The sequence below is a fragment of the Oryctolagus cuniculus genome, chromosome 7 (assembly GCF_051225735.1).
Source record: "Oryctolagus cuniculus isolate XC-2025 breed Fujian yellow rabbit chromosome 7, ASM5122573v1, whole genome shotgun sequence".
In the NCBI taxonomy this organism is placed as follows: Eukaryota; Metazoa; Chordata; class Mammalia; order Lagomorpha; family Leporidae; genus Oryctolagus; species Oryctolagus cuniculus.
The window spans coordinates 133,323,669-133,339,252 of record NC_142873.1 but is presented as its reverse complement, the minus strand read 5'-3'; the positions used below and the strand labels follow the sequence as shown (position 1 = coordinate 133,339,252).

The window sequence follows — 15,584 nt, the reverse complement described above, 5'->3', positions numbered from 1 at the left end:
AGTGGCAGAGGGGACAAAGGCGGGCCCTAGGAGCAGCGTGGCTCTCTCAGCCCAGGCTTTCAGGCACTGGGGCCAAGCAAGGGGGCCAGGCCTCCCAACAACAGAACATCGGAGAGCCTGCTGAGGGGGAGGTAGAAGGGAGGGGGTTGCTCCTGCTGATGTGCTGGCTTGGAGCCAAGTTCAGGGTCAGCTGTGGGAGGGCCTCAGCCTCAGGGCTGGGCTTGCAGAGCCACCTCATCCAGGACAACGTAGGCCCAAATCTAATGAAGCAAAGAACTCTGAAACTCCTCCCTGGCCTAGGGAGCCCTGGGCCAGGAGCCACGAGGGGTGCAGAGCAGATCTGAGCCAAACCCGCTGGACTTGCATCAGCCAGGTCCCTGTCACAGACAGGGGAAGCCTGGAAGGGAGGAGCAGCTCTCGCAGCCACGCAGCAGCAGCTCCTGCCCCAGGGCTGGCACACAGCAGCAATGACTCCCAGGGGACATCCCGGCTGCTATCCTGGGGCACATGGGGCGCAGCTGAGCCCCTGCCACAGCTGCCCGGAGTTACCCAGGAGGTCACCATCCTGCCTCGGTGCCCAGGCTCCCCCCACACCCTGCCTTCCCCTTCCGGCCCCCTGACCACCTGCCCGGGCAGCCAGCCCCAGCGCACAGGAAATTGAGCCCAACGGCACACATCCTGGTTTGTGCCCAAGCTGGGGGCTTTTATTTACAGAAAAGCCTGAGTGAATTCGCGGGGGGGGGGGGGGGGGCAACGCCAGAGAGAAGGGCGCCGGGTGCTTAAATACTCAGTTGGGTGCCAGGAAGGAACCCATGCGCTGGCTCAGGAAGGCCCCCTCAGGGCCGTCGCTCACCAGCAGTCACCCAGTATGTTCGGAGAGTGACAGCGGGATCAGGGCGCAGCAGAGGCTCCGTCCACCTGCTCCCGGATGCAATGGCTGGCTGGCTGGCTGGCAGAGCTCGGGGCAGGGCTGGGGGATGTTTGTTCTGCTAACAGCGGAGGAGCGTGGCTCTGGGAGGAGAGCCCCCCCCACCACTTGCCTTGGGAGCTCTACTCGCCAGCAACACTGGCCCTGACCATGGGCCTCATCTGTGCACTCCGATGCCTTCCCTTCCCCCCATGTTCTAGAATATTCCACTTCTTCAAGACTCCTGGGTCCCACTCAGAAGGTCCCCGGGAAGTGAGGTTCCTGGGCCGCGGGCTGGGGTGCACGTCCACCCGGAGGGCACCTCCTCACTCCCCCTTAGAAGGCTCTGTCCTGGCCTCGTGCTCACGGCCCCTTGATGGATCCGGGCTCTACAAGGCGGGCAGACGTGTAGGCCGAGGCTCCAAGGCAGGCCGCCGGCTCACAGAAGCCCGGCAGCCCCACGGGCCCCGGCAGGCCAGGCCGGCCAGCCTCTCCTGGAGCCCCCGGGGACCCTCGGTCTCCATCTTTGCCGTTGATGGCCTGGCCAGGGCGGCCAGGGAGTCCTGCAAAGGGACAAAGTCCAGACATGGCGGCCTTCTCCTGTTTCGGTGAGTGTGTGTGTGTGTGTGGGGGGGGATTCTTCAAATGGGGGAAAGGAGCTTCTGCGCTTGCGCCTCAGGCCCCCAGGCTGAGTCCAGGGCGCGCACGCCCCTCCCCCGCTCCAGCTCCAGGAATTGCCAGCCGCCCAGGCTCCGGAGGGCTGGAGAGGCAGGGTGTCTGAGGGTCGCGTGTTGGGGAGGCCTCTACAGGAGAGACCTGGGGGTCTGTGGTCATTACTCCCTGAGCTGCGGGACAGAACGGCGGCGGGGTGCGCGCTGGGCAGGGCTCGGGTCTCACCTGGGATCCCGGGGGGCCCGGGCATACCGGGATGTCCACGTCCCACTTCTCCTTGATCGCCCTTCTCTCCTCGTTTGCCTGTAGACAGAAGAGGGAGCCTTGGTTGCTCACAATCGGAAAATGTTTTCCCTACTCTGTGTGCAGTTAACTCCTGTTCCACACTGGGCGACCGTTGTGTGCTCCCGCATCCTAGGGGAAATGAGGGCGCAGGCCCCGAGAGGGGTGGAAGCTGACGCAGCCGTGAAGCTTGTTCTGGGCCGGTGAGTGCCGGCCCCTCCCCAGCGGGCCCCCCCCCCAAGCTCTATGTCAGCTGCCGCTGAAGGTGACCGTCTTTCCAACACCGAGAGGCTGGCAGTGCCAGTGTCCCCTGGTTACAGATGATACACCTAAGGCCCAGGGAAACTGACAAGAAACTGTCCAAGGGCCAGGACAGCAGAGTGGCAGAGTCTGGCCTCACAGCCCGGGCTCCGCCCCCTGCTCTACTGCTCTGACCACTGCTCCCCTGCCGTGGAAAGAGGGCTGGGGGCACCGGGAAGCAGCTTATAACAAACAAAACCCAAAGTATCCAAGGGTACACGAGTTGCCATGGATGTGCCACTGGGAGAGAAGGCCCAGGAATGTGTCTCTCCTGAGGATATGGGGGGAAGCAGCTGTGTCACTTCCTGGGGAGGGGATGAGCCCCCTGCCAGGGCTCTCTTGGCCAAATCCCCACACCCAGCCCCACTCCCGCCCCAGAGCAGCACTCACCCTTGGGCCCAGTGTTGCCAATCTGACCCACGGCTCCCACGATGCCAGGAATGCCCCGAGGGCCAGGGTGTCCGTGGGGTCCCTGTTTGCCTGGGTACCCAGGGGGCCCCGGGGGTCCTGGTGGGCCCATTATGCCCACAGCACCCAGGGCTTCACGCTTGGCACTCACAGCTACCTCTGCCAGTTGCTCTGGAGAGAGGGAAGGGTGGAAGGAGGGAGGGAGGGAGAGAGGGAGGGAAGGAGGGAGGGAGGTGTCAGCCCAGGAACCCCAGGGAAAGCAGAGCTGATGGCCCTGGCCCCAGGAGTACAGACACAGAGCCCCACCTTCCCCCATTCCCCACCCCCCCAACCCCCGTTTTACAGCAGTCAGGTCCAGGGTGGGTTATCTCAAGTTCCACCGCCAGGAAGGAGCCCCCAGGACTCCGGACTCAGGAGCTCTGCGGCCCCCTCACCTTGCATCATCTTCATCACCACGTCCACGATGTGCTGGTCACTGGGGTCGCGGCCCTAGAGCAGGGGCGCCATCAGCGAGGAAGCCTCTGGCTGCCGGGGCTCTGCAGCCGCACTCACACCGGCCTCTCCCGGGCAGCCTCGGGGGACTCCCAGCCTTGGGGGGCCACTCACCGCCACGCCCTGTCTCCCGGGCTGTCCTGGTAAGCCGCGGTCTCCGGCCATCCCTCGAGGTCCGGGGAGCCCGGGGTAGCCCTGCTCGCCGGGGGCGCCCGCATCCCCGCTGGGGCCGGGGTAGCCGGGTTCTCCGCGGACTCCTGGCTGCGGAGCGGGCGCAGGGCTGTGGTGAGCGGGCGCGTGCGGGGACAGGGGGTCCCGGGGCCAAGCCCCGGGGAAGCAGCCGGACTGCGAGCGTCGGGGACGAGACTCACCTGTCCCTTAGGTCCCGGCTCTCCAGACTCGCCCTGCGGGCACAAGGAGCCGTGGTCATGCACGGAGGACCTGGGCCGGCCGCCCGCCCGCTCGCCCCAGCCCGCGCTCTCACCTTCTCGCCTTTCTCTCCGCGGAGGCCTGCCACGCCAGGGTCGCCCTGCAGAGAGAGCACCGGGGTCAGACGCACGGTGGCAGCGGGGTGGAAGCTGAGGCTGCGGACCCCAGGCTCCCCGCGCGCGACGCCTGCACAGCGGAGACGCGGGCACTAGGACTCACCACTCCGCCGCGGGGCCCGGTCTTCCCTGGGGAGCCCTGGAAGAGAGGGGGCAGTGAGGAGCTTGGCGAGCTCCCCTCTCTCGGTCCCCGCTCATCCCCCTCTCCAACTCCGCCTTGCCCCCAGGGCCACAGAGAAAGCTCTTCGCCCCCCCCCCAACCCCACCCATCTGCCTTAGGGCCTTTGCCAGGTATTTCCCAGCCGCGTTGTGGCACCTTTTCACCCTTAATGCCCGGCAAGCCTTGGGGCCCTGGAATTCCCGGCGATCCTTGCTCCCCTTTGGGGCCCTGTGGAGGAAAGAAACCAGAAGGGAAATCAAAGGAGGGGCTGGGGAGGTGCTGCCCAACCCCCCCCCCCCAACCTCAGCGACCTGCTCTCACCTGGCGTCCTTGAGGGCCTGGCTGCCCCACGGGGCCCCTCTCACCCTGGTCACCCTGAAATGGAAAGAGGAGGTCGCACTGCAGCAGGGCTCCATAACCTGTGATGCTGGGTGCCCTCCACTCCTGTTGTCCCCAGCAGGGGTCACTTGCTCCACCACACACTGAGGCCTCACACCTCATTGACTGGGCAATATCTGGCAGGTGCTGGGGCCAGAGCAGACCCAGATCCTGCACCAGCAGTGCCAGCTGCTGCCAGGGCCCCAGCAAGGGACCGCTGTGCCAGGCACTTACCTTCTGCCCCAGGATGCCACGGGGACCAATTTCCCCTCGAGGTCCCGGCTCTCCCTGGCGGAAGAAGAAATTGGTAAGCAGGGGGCCTAGGACAGCTCTTCCGCTCCCTGCCTGGCCCTCCCCACCTTGGGCCTCAGCTTCCTGGCTTCATCAGGGAAGACCTCGCAGACCCCCTATCACAGGCTCCCAGGCCCCTGGCCTTTTCCTTCCACAACCGCCATTATTTATTTATTTCATTATCTGTCTTGTCCACTGCATAGGAGCCCGTGTCTCCCTCGGTGTCGAGCACAGTTGCGGGCACCGGGTGTCCAGGAAATGAATGACTCTGCCTGCTGCATCCTGAGCGCAGTCAGCCTGGCCATCTGGAGAGCTCACGTCCAGTGACAGCTCCAGTCCCCACCCTCACTGCCTTGCACACAGGGAACGGGGCCCTTCCTGGGCCTGTGGATCAAGGCAGAGCCCAGACTAACGCTGGACAGCCCAGGGTTAGGGCACCACCCGATGGCCTCGCCATGGTCCAGGGCCAAGTGCAAAGCCCTGAGGCCAAGCAGGAACCTCGAGTCAGTGAAAGGGACACTTACCTCCTTCCCAGGGGGACCAGAGAATCCAGGGAGGCCCTGCTGGCCTGGCTCACCCTGCAGGAAAACACAGGTCACAGGTCAGCCTGTGTGGCCTGGGGGAAGCCCAGTGACCCCTAAATCAAGACTGGAACCAAATGAGTCAGGAAGGGAGAGAGCTCAGGGCAGAGGCCTCTAGGCTCCACTGAGTGTCTTGTGTCTGTTTCTCCTGTGGCTGCGAAGCTGGGCCACCCTAGCTCCCCTGAGCCAGGCTGAGGGCCAGAGGGTGAGGAGTAGGAGAGAGGCACTTAGGCCCCAGCGCTGTGTGCTCAGACCGTGTCTCTGAGCCTTGGGTGGGCCTGGGCCTTCAGGCTGCCTTGCACAGATGAGATCAATTCTACCCCCAGTTGGGGTCATCTCACCTTGTCTCCAGGACCTCCTTTTGTCCCGGGCTGGCCTGGAACACCCTGCAGGAAGAAGCTGGCATCGGTTTCTGCCCTGGCACGGGGGAGCCCTGTGCACCTGCCGCCTTGCCTCCCCGCCCCAGTCCAGGTCCTCTTCCCTGGGGGAGCTGACTGAAAGGCCCAGCCCCAGTGTCAGAACTTGGCTGCACCCCTGAGCCAGGAGGTGTGGGCTGCAGAAAACAGCAGCCTGCCAGGGCCTGCGCTCCGTGGGGAAAAGGTGAACACGCCTATGTGCTCCTGGGCACATGGGGCCATGTGTGCACATTCACGTGCATACACGTGTGTCTGACTGCAGACTCTGCCAGGCACTGCCCCAGCAGTGGGGGTGGGGCAGCTCCCAGGGGCTGGGCTCCAGCATGGGCTGGATGGGCCGGAGGTGCAGAGAAGGCAGGGAAGGCCATGCCCAGCGGAGGGCCCAGCAAGGGTCCGGGAGAAAAGCCTTGGCAGTGTGGAGAATGGGAGAGGACCAAGAAGGGCAGTGGCTGATGGGGCAGGAGGGGAAGGCTGGGCCACACTGCAGCAGCCACTGAACTCTCGGACGAGCTGGGAGGGTAAGGTTGCCTCTGTCCTGTTCATCACCGTATCCCTGTCGCTTACTGTACCCCCGATACTCAGCAGCTATTCATTGAGTGCCTGGATTGAATGACTTTTTCCTGGAGGTAATGGGAGCCATGGAAGGTGCTTTCACAGGGCAATGAGCAGATTCCACTGAGCCAACATGGAGGACTGGAAGGGTCCAAGAAGAGCCCCCAGCAGTCGTCCAAATGATGAGGCCTAACTCAGGGACCACACAGTCAAGAGCCTGAGGGTGTAGATTTAGACCTCATCAACCACTAGTGCCCTTGTGGGGAGGCGGGCCACAGCGAGCCTGGCCTCTCCCAGGCCAAGGGGATGGAGGAGGAGCAACCTGCCCCCAGTACTTACTGCGAGGCCCTGGTGGCCTGGGCTCCCTGGCCGCCCCGCCTTTCCTGCACTGCCCTGGAGAGACAGAGAAGCATGGGGAACAGTCAGAGCTCCAGCCAGAGGGTCCCTGACTCACATCCAAATGCAAGGAGGGAGACCAAGAGCCAGAGGCAGGAAGAGCCCTGTCTGTGACACCCTGGAGGATCTCAGGCCCCAGCCCCAGGATTGATGTGATGGGAGGAGAGACCCTGGCCCTCCCCCCTCCCCACCCCCAGGCTGACCCCTCTCCTACCTTCATGCCAGGTATGCCTGGGGTCCCATCCTTGCCGTTGATGCCTGGGGGGCCCTGCTTGGAGGGAAAGTTCAGGGGAGACTCGCATTGGGGTGATGCATGGGATCAAGCCGCTCCCCCCACCCCCTAACCCCATGGCAGCTGCAGTACGCAGGGAGGGCGTGGGTCTGGTTGTCTCAGGGAAGCCCACTAGCTACGGGGGAGGGTGGTGCTGGAGGGCAGGGTGTCAGACTGCTAGGGGCTTCCCATGAGCTCTCCAAGGTAGCACCTCCTAGTCACAGGAGAAGAAACTAAGAAAAGGGGGGTGTTTCCTGAGGTTCAGTCTGCAAGCCCAGGCTCCTCCTCTGGGGGTTTTCACAAATTGGACCATGACCTCTCCCCAGGTGGGCCTGGCCTCTGGCACTTACGGCTGCTCCCTTCGGGCCTGTGATCCCCTGGGGTCCTTGAACACCTGGGCTGCCCTGCAAAGTAGAGCTCAGGTCACCTTCAGGATGCTGAGCCCCGTCTGCCTGTGCAGAGGGGGATCGGCCGGGAACCGTCGCCTCTGGCTCCCAGGGTCCCCTGGCCGTGGCTGCCCCGGGCAGGGGCTGTAGGAGAACCAGGCAGGTCAGCACTGAGCAGCCAGGCTGGGCTGGGGAGGTCCGGGAGTGTGAGCCGGCACCCGCCGAGACCCTGGCCACTCAGACCCCAGCTCCTGTTGGGTAAAGAAACACAGCAGCCAAAGGCATCGGTGGGCTTTCAGTGGGTCTTGACCTGAACAAGGACCATGAAAAAGCATTTCAAGATGCCTGGGAAAAACTGGACACAGACTGGCTATTTGACGCTATAACGAGATGTGGTTTCTTCTGCGAGCTGTGACAATGCTGAGTATGTGAGGCCTTGGCCTTATTGGTTAGAGATAGAGAGAGAGGCACTTTGGGGTGAAATGGGAGCATGGGAAGGCCTTGCTTGAAGCATCAGAGCAAAGCGAGGATAAGTGAGGGACGGGGGGACAGGCGGACGAATGAGGCAAGCATGATACAGTGGCAACATTTACGTGCCTGGGAGGCAGGCCCAGGGGTTCCTCCCAGCATTCTCTCTACTTTTCTGTGTATTTTAAAATTGCATTGAAAAACTAAAACCTAAAAATAATTAAGTGTACTTTATGCTGTTTTTTTTTTTTCTGCCAAAAGGGCTATTAATTAAAAAATAGAAGTAAGAGAGGGAAGAGATCCGGGTTCTGGACCAAATCTCATTAGCCTCATGACTGGTTTGCTGGAATTTCATTGTCTGGCCCTGGGACCATGGACTGGATCCCCCGGCTTCTCTCCAAGTTGGAACTGGGGCTGAGTGGCCTCTGGACATGCCAGCAGTGAGCCTCACAGGCCCAGATGCACACACACAGAAGCATATATATGCACACATAGAGATATACATACACACATCCACAGACACACATATGCACAGACATACATGCACACATACTTACATATACACACAAACACACACATGTACACAGAAACACACACATATGCACACATGCACATACAGAGACACACATACACACAGGCACATACACACAGGTACACACAGAGAAATGCATGCACACACAGACACATGCACACAGAGACACATATGCATACACAAACACACATGCGCACACCACACCAGCCTTGGGTGCAGCTGAGTGCCACCCAGCACCCCCAGAGCCCTGGCTGGACAAGGGGCACCTCGGGACTCACCACATCTCCCTTCTCCCCAGCTCGGCCTGGTGGCCCCCGTGGGCCTTCTTCACCCTGGCAAGAAGGACAAACGGCTTCAGGTCCCATGGGCTCGGGGGAGCCTCACACAGTCTGCAGCCGCAGGAGCCCGGCTTGGCAGTGGATAGAGGAGCAGGCTTACCGGTGGCCCTGCAGCGCCGATGGAGCCCACCATGCCTTTGTACCCTTGAGGACCCTGGAGAGAAGACAGGGTTGAAGTCTGTCCTGGCTGGACCCCAGAGGCTGCCAGGCTGGCCAGGGCATATCCTGGTTTCACTCACCATCTCTCCCTTGGGTCCCGCCATGCCTGGGTAGCCTCTGATGCCCTGCGGACCCTGTGAAGGCAGAGAAATCCAGCAACAGTGACTGCAAGCCCCCTTCATGCACCTCCTCTGACACCGCCCCCCAGCCACTGCCCCATGTGATGTGGGCAGCATAACCTGGACGGCACCCATGGGGCAGTGGTGTTCACGGATGGAGAGGAACTCGCCAGGTGTCACTCAGACGGCAGAACCTGAACCCTGGCCTGGCCTGCAGGCTGGTAGCTTTGGTCCCGTCCCCTAATTCCTGACAGCCTCAGCCTCCCTCTCCCCCCAGCAGCTGGACACAGCTGGACACAGGTGACTCTTGTACAAGCCCGAGGCCCGGCAGGGAGTGACTCCGGGAAGAGCTCCAAGGACGAGGGCGAGCGGGCACAGGGCACACGTTCCTTACCGGGGGTCCGGGGATGCCTGGCTCTCCAGAAGCTCCCACATTTCCCTTGGGGCCCTACGGGGCAAGGAGGGACATCAGGCAGGCAGACAGGGGAGGACTCTGCCCCCTCCCAGCAAAAGCAGCCAGCAGGGAGCCTTGGAAAGCACGCAGAGCCGGTTACAGACGGGGACCCCAAGGCTGAGCAACAAGGGGTGCCTCCTGCGTCCCAGCTCAAGGCTACCCCAGAACCCACAGAAAGGGGCAAGGGGTGAAGGGGGCACAGGACCCTCTTCCCACATCCCCACTCCCTCGGCCCCCGGCCCTCACGCTTACCGGCTTCCCCTGGCGGCCAGGATCACCAAGAAGCCCACTTTTGCCCGGGTGCCCCTGAAGGGGAGAGGGGTCAGCATGAGGTCCCCTCTGGATCAGCAGCTCCACCCTCCCGAGACCCAGGCCAGCAGCTCTTACCTTCACGCCCTGTAGCCCAGGGGGCCCTTTCGCTCCCGCAGGACAGTTGGTTGGACACTGGAAAGACAACGCCACAGAGCCCTGGGGTCAGTGGCCTGGTGGAGGCCCCTAGGCAGTGCCACCCTATCTTGTCAATTCCTGAAGCCTCCCCCTCCTCCCCTGGCCGGACCTCTGTACTGCAGCCCCGGCCCACCTCTCCCTGAGCCTCCCTCCCGGAATGAGCCGGGCCCAGACCCCGCCTCTCACCAGGAAGTCTGCGCTGCCCTCCAGGCCCTGGATGGTCCCCGGGCGGCCCTGAGAGGAGACCGTTGATGATGGAGCTGGACCTCACCCTTCTCCATCCCAGGCTTGCTCCTCCTCCAGGAGCACGTGAGGAGGTCTGAGGGCACTTACCGGTTTCCCAGGAGGTCCTGGGGGCCCTGAGGGTCCCTCTGGTCCAGGATCCCCCTGAAGCAAGAGGGGCCCAAATCATATCTCTGGCCAGCCCTGCCCCAGGCAGCCACGCTCCCTCCTCCACTTCCTGCCAGTGCACTGCGCAACTGCCCTCCAGGGCACCTCCTGAGAGCCACCAGGCTGGGGAGATCAAGACCTAAACTATCGATGGTAGTCCTGGCTCAGCGGCAGGGGTTCCTGGCCCAGGCTGGAGCAGTCCCTTGGTGTCCATCAGCAGGCCCAGGAGCTTCTGGGACGCCCCCTCCACTAACCAGCTCAGACACCCGAGGCAGAGGGGGTCAAGTGGAGCTCACCTTGGGGCCTGGGATTCCGATCTCTCCAGGGAGGCCGACAGGTCCAGGCGGTCCCTGGGGAGCAGAGATGTGGCTGGCCAAGATTCCCCGGAGGCTCAGGCCACCCTGGGCAGGCAGGTGGGGCCAGGCACCCAGAGCCCCCTTTCCCATTGGGACTTTTTGACCAACCCCAAACAGTCAGGTTAGGGCTCACAGGACCAGAGAATTCCAGACGGAGCGCACAGCACCAGAGTGGGCTGGCCTGGCCCCCCTCCCCACTACCGTCGCCCCATCCCTGACATGGTCCTGGCTCGCCGCCCCGCCCCTCATGGCAAGTCCTCTGGAAGCCCTTCTGTTGTCCCCGCAGACTTACAGGTGGTCCAGCGAAACCAGGGCCCTGGAACAGAAGGGAAGGAGATTGGGCTCATGGCTCCCGGTCGGGTCCTCCCTGCCTTCCCTCCCAAGAGCCCTTGCAGGTTGTACTCACCGGCAGGCCCGGAGGGCCGGGGAGCCCAGGTTGGCCCTGCAAGGGGAAGGGCAGAGGCTCAGAGCTGGGGGTCTCCTGGGTCCCTGCTCCTCTCAGCTGAAGCCCACCCCCCGCCCCCAACCTCAGCCCTAGCTCATCCATGCCAGTCCCCCGGAGCTGCACTCACCTTGACTCCAGGGGCTCCCATGGGCCCGGGCTCCCCCTTGGCTCCAGTCAAACCCTGCGGAAGAGAGAGCAGGCAGGATGGAGGGAGGTTGGGGAACCGCAGGGAGGGTGGGGCCGGCGGCCTCTGCTGGGAGGGCCCAGGCTCCCTTTCACCACAGCCCGCAAAGGCCTCCCTCGCCCCGTCCTCTGTCCTCTGTGTGCACAGTCACCCTAGCAGGCAGGCAGAACAATCAGCCTCTTGGGCAAGATGAGAAACCCGGCCCAAAGATTTGTCGGCCGAGGGCTCCCAGCTCCTCGTCAGGGAGCCCAGGCCATCTAGACATGGGTCGGGAAGGTCGATCCACCATCGTTGACTTTCTGAGCCTCAGTTTACTCATCCTCAGAATGGGTTCATCGTACACACGTGTCTTCTGTGAGAACCGATGTGCCAGTAGGAGGCAAGGTACTTGGTACTCTCCGCAGGGTGCAGCTGGGTTTGGAGGCGCCCTGGGGGCTGACCCCAGCCCTAGGCACACCTCTGGAGCCAGCAGGGCTGCAGCGGCTCCTGGGGGCCTCTCCTTCCAGGAGGGTGTGTCCCCACCCCCCATCCCCACCCTGCAGGGTGGCTGTCCTCCTAGCACCCGGGCTGGCTGTGTCTGGGAGCCCAGAGGTGGGTGCCCTGTGGTATCAGCTCCTCTCCTGAGCTGTGTGGTTTTGGAAGTGAGGGGGTGGAGTGGGGGTGGGGAAGGACAGGGCCCCCGAGGACAGCGCGGTCCAGTGTGTTCAGGCTGATCCTTGGAGGCCAGAAATGGGACACTCAGTCGCGAGGGCTGTGACTGAACAGGACAATTGCACCAGGTGAGAGGCCCCTCTATGCACCCAGCCCCCCAGCCCCCCTCCCCGGCAGGCAGCGCTTCCGGGGTGGGTGTGAGCCTCCCGTGGGGCTCACAGCTCAAGAGTCTCCCTCCTGCTGCCAGGCTCTAAGAGATCCACGAAGGCGCCAGAGCCCAGCTCCGGAGTCAATAAGGTGACCCTAACCCCCTAACCCGCACTCGCCACACCCACGTCAGCTCACATCAATCCCTGGCTTCCCGTCCGCTCCGTCTGGCCCGGCTTTGCCAGGCTCTCCCTTGGGTCCCTGGAAACACAGGGATGGGGCAGATGTTAGGGGAGGAGGGCAAGGTTGGGAGGGTCAGAGGTCAAAGTGGAAAAGCACTCACCGGAGGGCCAGCTTTCCCAGGAGGCCCCTTGTCACCCTGGAAGACACAAGACACAGATGGGCTCACGCTGGCCAGTCCCAAATGCCCCCTCCTCATGCTCCTCTTCTCTGCTCCCCACCCCTCAGCCTTGCACGTTTTAGGAAAGTAGCCCCCTGTTCAGCTATCCCCCCAAAAAACTCAAAGTCTTAAGGGCATGGAGACCCCCCCAGCCAGGCTGGAGGTGTTACCCAGTGCACCACTGGGTGAGCCAGGAGGGGGCCAGACCTCCCCAATGGGGGGGGGGGCGCCTCTGGCTACCTCGGGCTTGAGCAAGGGTGGGGCCTCAGGTGAGCCCGGTGGGCAGCGACTCCATCCCAGGTGACTCCATCACCGGGCAAGGACAAGGGCGCCTCTCGGAGGTGAGTTCAAAATGTTCCCGGGGCAGCAGGGAGCCCTCGCCCCGGTGCCAGAGGCCCTCGGTGTAGTCAGAGTCAGCCCCAGAGGGGCCCCCGGGCCTTGCTGGGCCTGGGCCTGCAGCCGCCACAGAGCTGGCAGAGGCCCAGCGTCCCGTGTCTGGGCAGTGGGGCACCAGGCTGAATAGGAGTCTGTCCAGACGGTAAACACGGAGCCGACCTCCGGCGGGGCCTGCCTGCAGCGGGAGGAATTTAACCCTCACCGTGCCGGGGGGCAACGAAAGCTCCTCCCCGCCGCCGCCCTGTTTCTAAATCGGGGAGAAAAGGCCAAGCCGAGAGACAGGAGTGTGGTCCTGGCTGGTGAGCGGCGTGGCCGCGGCTCCCAAGATGCCCTGGAGAAGCGCCCAGACGTGTCCGGGGTAGGGCGAGGGACTGGGGCATCTCCCGCCCCGAGAGGCGGCGGATAAGGCCTCGCTGTGCCCCGCTGCGGGCAGGCGGGAACAGCCGTGCCTTGTGCGCCCGCGGTGGCCGCGGGCTCCGCTCTCCACTGCTGGTTTTGAGGTTTTCGCAGAACAAACGTGCTCCTTGTGGTGCGGGCCGGCGCCGCCTCCCGGCGACAGCAGGCATTGCACCTCCACACACACCCCAGCCCCCACGGCCAATCCCCCCCCCCCCCGCGCACAAAGTCCGCCTTTGTCCGCCGCCTCCTCCCCCGCGGCTCCCGGGTTAGAGACTCACGTCGATGCCGTCGGATCCTGGCACTCCCGGCGGCCCCGGGGGCCCTGGAGGCCCCGGCTCTCCTGGCGGCCCTCTCTGGAAGTACACATAGGGGTGCAGCCCTCAGTGCAGGCAGCCCACCCTGGGAGCGGGGTCCTAGGGCTACACCTCCCTCGGAGAACCTGCTGGGTCCGCGGAGCTGCGCCTCTTTAAGTGCTTTCTTTCACCGAGTTCCCAGAACTGAGAGGCACATACTGTTTCAGTCCCAGGTGCAGTGGAAGAAAAGAAAGCGTATGGGTGCGAGTGTGGGCGCACAGAGAGCGCGCGGGGCACGGCCAGTTCCTTCCCGGGTCTACCCGGCAGCCTCCGCCGTGCCAGGCGGCCCTCGCGCTGTCTCGCACGCGAGAGCCAGAGGATGCTGACGGCTCGAATCAGCGCCAGCCGGGATGCCAGGGGTGCCCAGCAGACTCGGTGAATGCCATCAGTGTTGTTATTTTTAGAGGAACCACGGGTATCCAGGGTGTGTGGGTGCCCTTTCCCGTCCCCCTGGTGAGGGTGAAAGCCGGTGGGCAATGGGGATGCCAGGGGGAAAGGAAGCGCACTTGGGGGGAGGGCGGAAAGGCTGCTCCCCTCCCACGCCGAGGGCCCCTTCCCCAGCACCGCGGCCCCTTGCGGGTCTGGGGTCCGGGGTCCGGGGCAGGCCAGGCGCCCTCGCCCTCCGGGGCTCGGTGGTTCACACACTGGCGCCCAGCAGGCGAATTGCGCACCGCACCTGGCACCAGACGGCGCCTGGACGGTGCCCGCGGTTGCGCTCGGGACCCAGTGAGCGCCCGCAGAGCCCGCGGATTCTCGCACGCACGGCGCGCGCGGCTGGTAGCTGTCAGAGAGGCCGCCGCGGGGACACAGCGGCGTCTGGCTGGAGCCGGCGCCCCCTGGGAAGCGGCGGGGGCGGAGGCACGCAGCGCCGTGAATGGGCACCATTGTCCTCGCTGCCACCTGGGCCTTCGGGGCTGCCAGCGCCGGGGGCCGGCCCTGCCGCCTGTCCCGGGCAGGGTCGGGCATCTCCGGACAGGGTCCCTCTGGCTCCCCGGCTTCTTCATAGCCTGTCACCGCGCCGCGCCTCGCTCAGTCTCTGCACCCTCGGACCGTCCCCGGTGCCCCCTCGGGCCAGGCGGCGGCCGTGGAGGATGCGACGTGGGCAGAGCCCTTCGCAGACTCCGCATCCTGAATCCCGGGCCCCAGACCCCGCGCCCTTGAACCCGGCCTGGAGTGGCCCTGGGACTTACGATCTGAGCTAGGGCGAGACCCAGCACCTGCAGGAGAACAAGGAGGCTGCGGGGGGCGGCCGCGGCGGCCATAGCGGGCGGCAGTGCACCGAGGGGGCTCGGGTCCTGGCTCGCACCGACGGCGGAGACTCGGGCGCTGCGGCGCTGGCGGCTGGGGACGGGGTGGGCCGGGCCTCCTGGATATGCGGTGGGGCGGGGCGGGGGCCGGCGAGCTCTGTCACCTGAGAGGAGGGGGAGGAGGCCGGCGCCCTCCGCCCAGCTCCGCCCCGCTCGGTCCGGCCTTCCGCGCCCACCCTCTGCCCTCCGTCCTCCACGCCGGCTTCCCGGAGGCCGCGGCCGGACGTCACCCGAGGGGCGACCCGGGCGCGGACGGAGTGGACGGTCCCGTGTCTCGGGAAGGAGGCAGAGGGCCGTCGGAAGTCCCCCTCGGCCCGGCTTCCCGGGCCCAGCGCCTTCCTCCCTGCCCGCAGCTCCCACACGCACCCCCGGGCTCAGCCGCCTCCTCCAGGTGGGGCCCGACTCCTGCTCTCCAGAGCTCGATGGTCTCTCTTCTGTGCCCACGGGCTCTGCCCGCCCACGGGCTCTGTCCCTTCCACGGGCACCCGGCCTCTTGCACACGTGAACCCTCCAGCATCCTCCCTCGGTCGGCGCTCGGCTCTGGCTGCATTCGCGCCGGCTCGGCTGCACCTGCGCCCACCTCCGAACTCGCTCCCTCGCCCTCACCTCACCTCGGGCTTCTGCTCCAGGCTGGGCGTCAGTCTCCCGGAGGTCGCTGGCGAGGCCCGACCCCTCTCCCGTCTTCCAGGCGGGAGGCTGCTGGCACCTGGCCCGCCCAGGTTCCCCTCCCAGCGCCCCGGGTTCCCACCTCTTCCCTGCTGCTCCTGGGCCGCCACGGTGTCTGGGGTCGGGCCTTCTTCCCCAGCTTCTCAGGTCCTCTCCAGGGAAACGTAAATATCCACCCGCTCACTTACCTGAGTTTCCACCCGACCTGTCCGCAGTCCTCCCCTTCCTCTGTTCCCTTAGGCGGCCGAGGTTAAAGCACTTGGGGGTCCGACTCTGTCACTGGTGATGCCACCAGCCCCTATAGTCACACCCCTATGAAGTTCAAGGGAAATGCAG

General features: G+C 64.6%; 1 protein-coding gene across 3 annotated transcripts; it reads right to left on the bottom strand.

The window, feature by feature from the left end:
- Positions 1-681: 681 nt before the first annotated feature.
- Positions 682-14,794, bottom strand: COL9A2 (collagen type IX alpha 2 chain). 3 transcript variants are annotated; one of them, XM_070076995.2, is made up of 32 exons: positions 14,466-14,794; positions 13,201-13,275; positions 12,071-12,106; positions 11,926-11,988; positions 10,873-10,926; positions 10,707-10,742; positions 10,593-10,616; positions 10,241-10,294; positions 9,888-9,941; positions 9,741-9,788; positions 9,495-9,551; positions 9,360-9,413; positions 9,048-9,101; positions 8,615-8,668; positions 8,476-8,529; positions 8,316-8,369; positions 7,002-7,055; positions 6,595-6,648; positions 6,324-6,377; positions 5,358-5,402; positions 4,960-5,013; positions 4,379-4,432; positions 4,088-4,141; positions 3,923-3,994; positions 3,710-3,745; positions 3,546-3,590; positions 3,433-3,465; positions 3,176-3,322; positions 3,004-3,058; positions 2,552-2,740; positions 1,805-1,882; positions 682-1,470 (listed from the first exon to the last, which is right to left on the bottom strand). In XM_070076995.2, the coding sequence occupies exons 1-32, from the start codon at positions 14,535-14,537 to the stop codon at positions 1,271-1,273; spliced, it is 2,067 nt and encodes a 688-aa protein (XP_069933096.2). In that variant the 5' UTR covers positions 14,538-14,794; the 3' UTR covers positions 682-1,270. The 3 variants fall into 3 exon arrangements, with proteins under 3 accessions (XP_069933096.2, XP_089193562.1, XP_069933097.2); XM_089337436.1 differs by lacking the exons at positions 13,201-13,275; positions 14,466-14,794 and adding an exon at positions 12,726-12,843; XM_070076996.2 differs by lacking the exons at positions 13,201-13,275; positions 14,466-14,794 and adding an exon at positions 12,368-12,487.
- Between the last annotated feature and the right edge of the window lie 790 nt (positions 14,795-15,584).

Bases quoted from the DNA above. Each gene is read 5' to 3' on its own strand.
- COL9A2 (XM_070076995.2), bottom strand. From the start codon at position 14,537: ATGGCCGCCGCGGCCGCCCCCCGCAGCCTCCTTGTTCTCCTGCAGGTG. The intron at 9,789-9,887 runs GTAAGTGCCCTC...GTCTCCTCTCAG, and splicing joins CAGGACCTCCTGGGAAACCG to GGCCGCCCGGGGACCATCCA. The intron at 3,323-3,432 runs GTGAGTCTCGTC...CCCGCTCCGCAG, and splicing joins AGCCGGGACCTAAGGGACAG to CCAGGAGTCCGCGGAGAACC.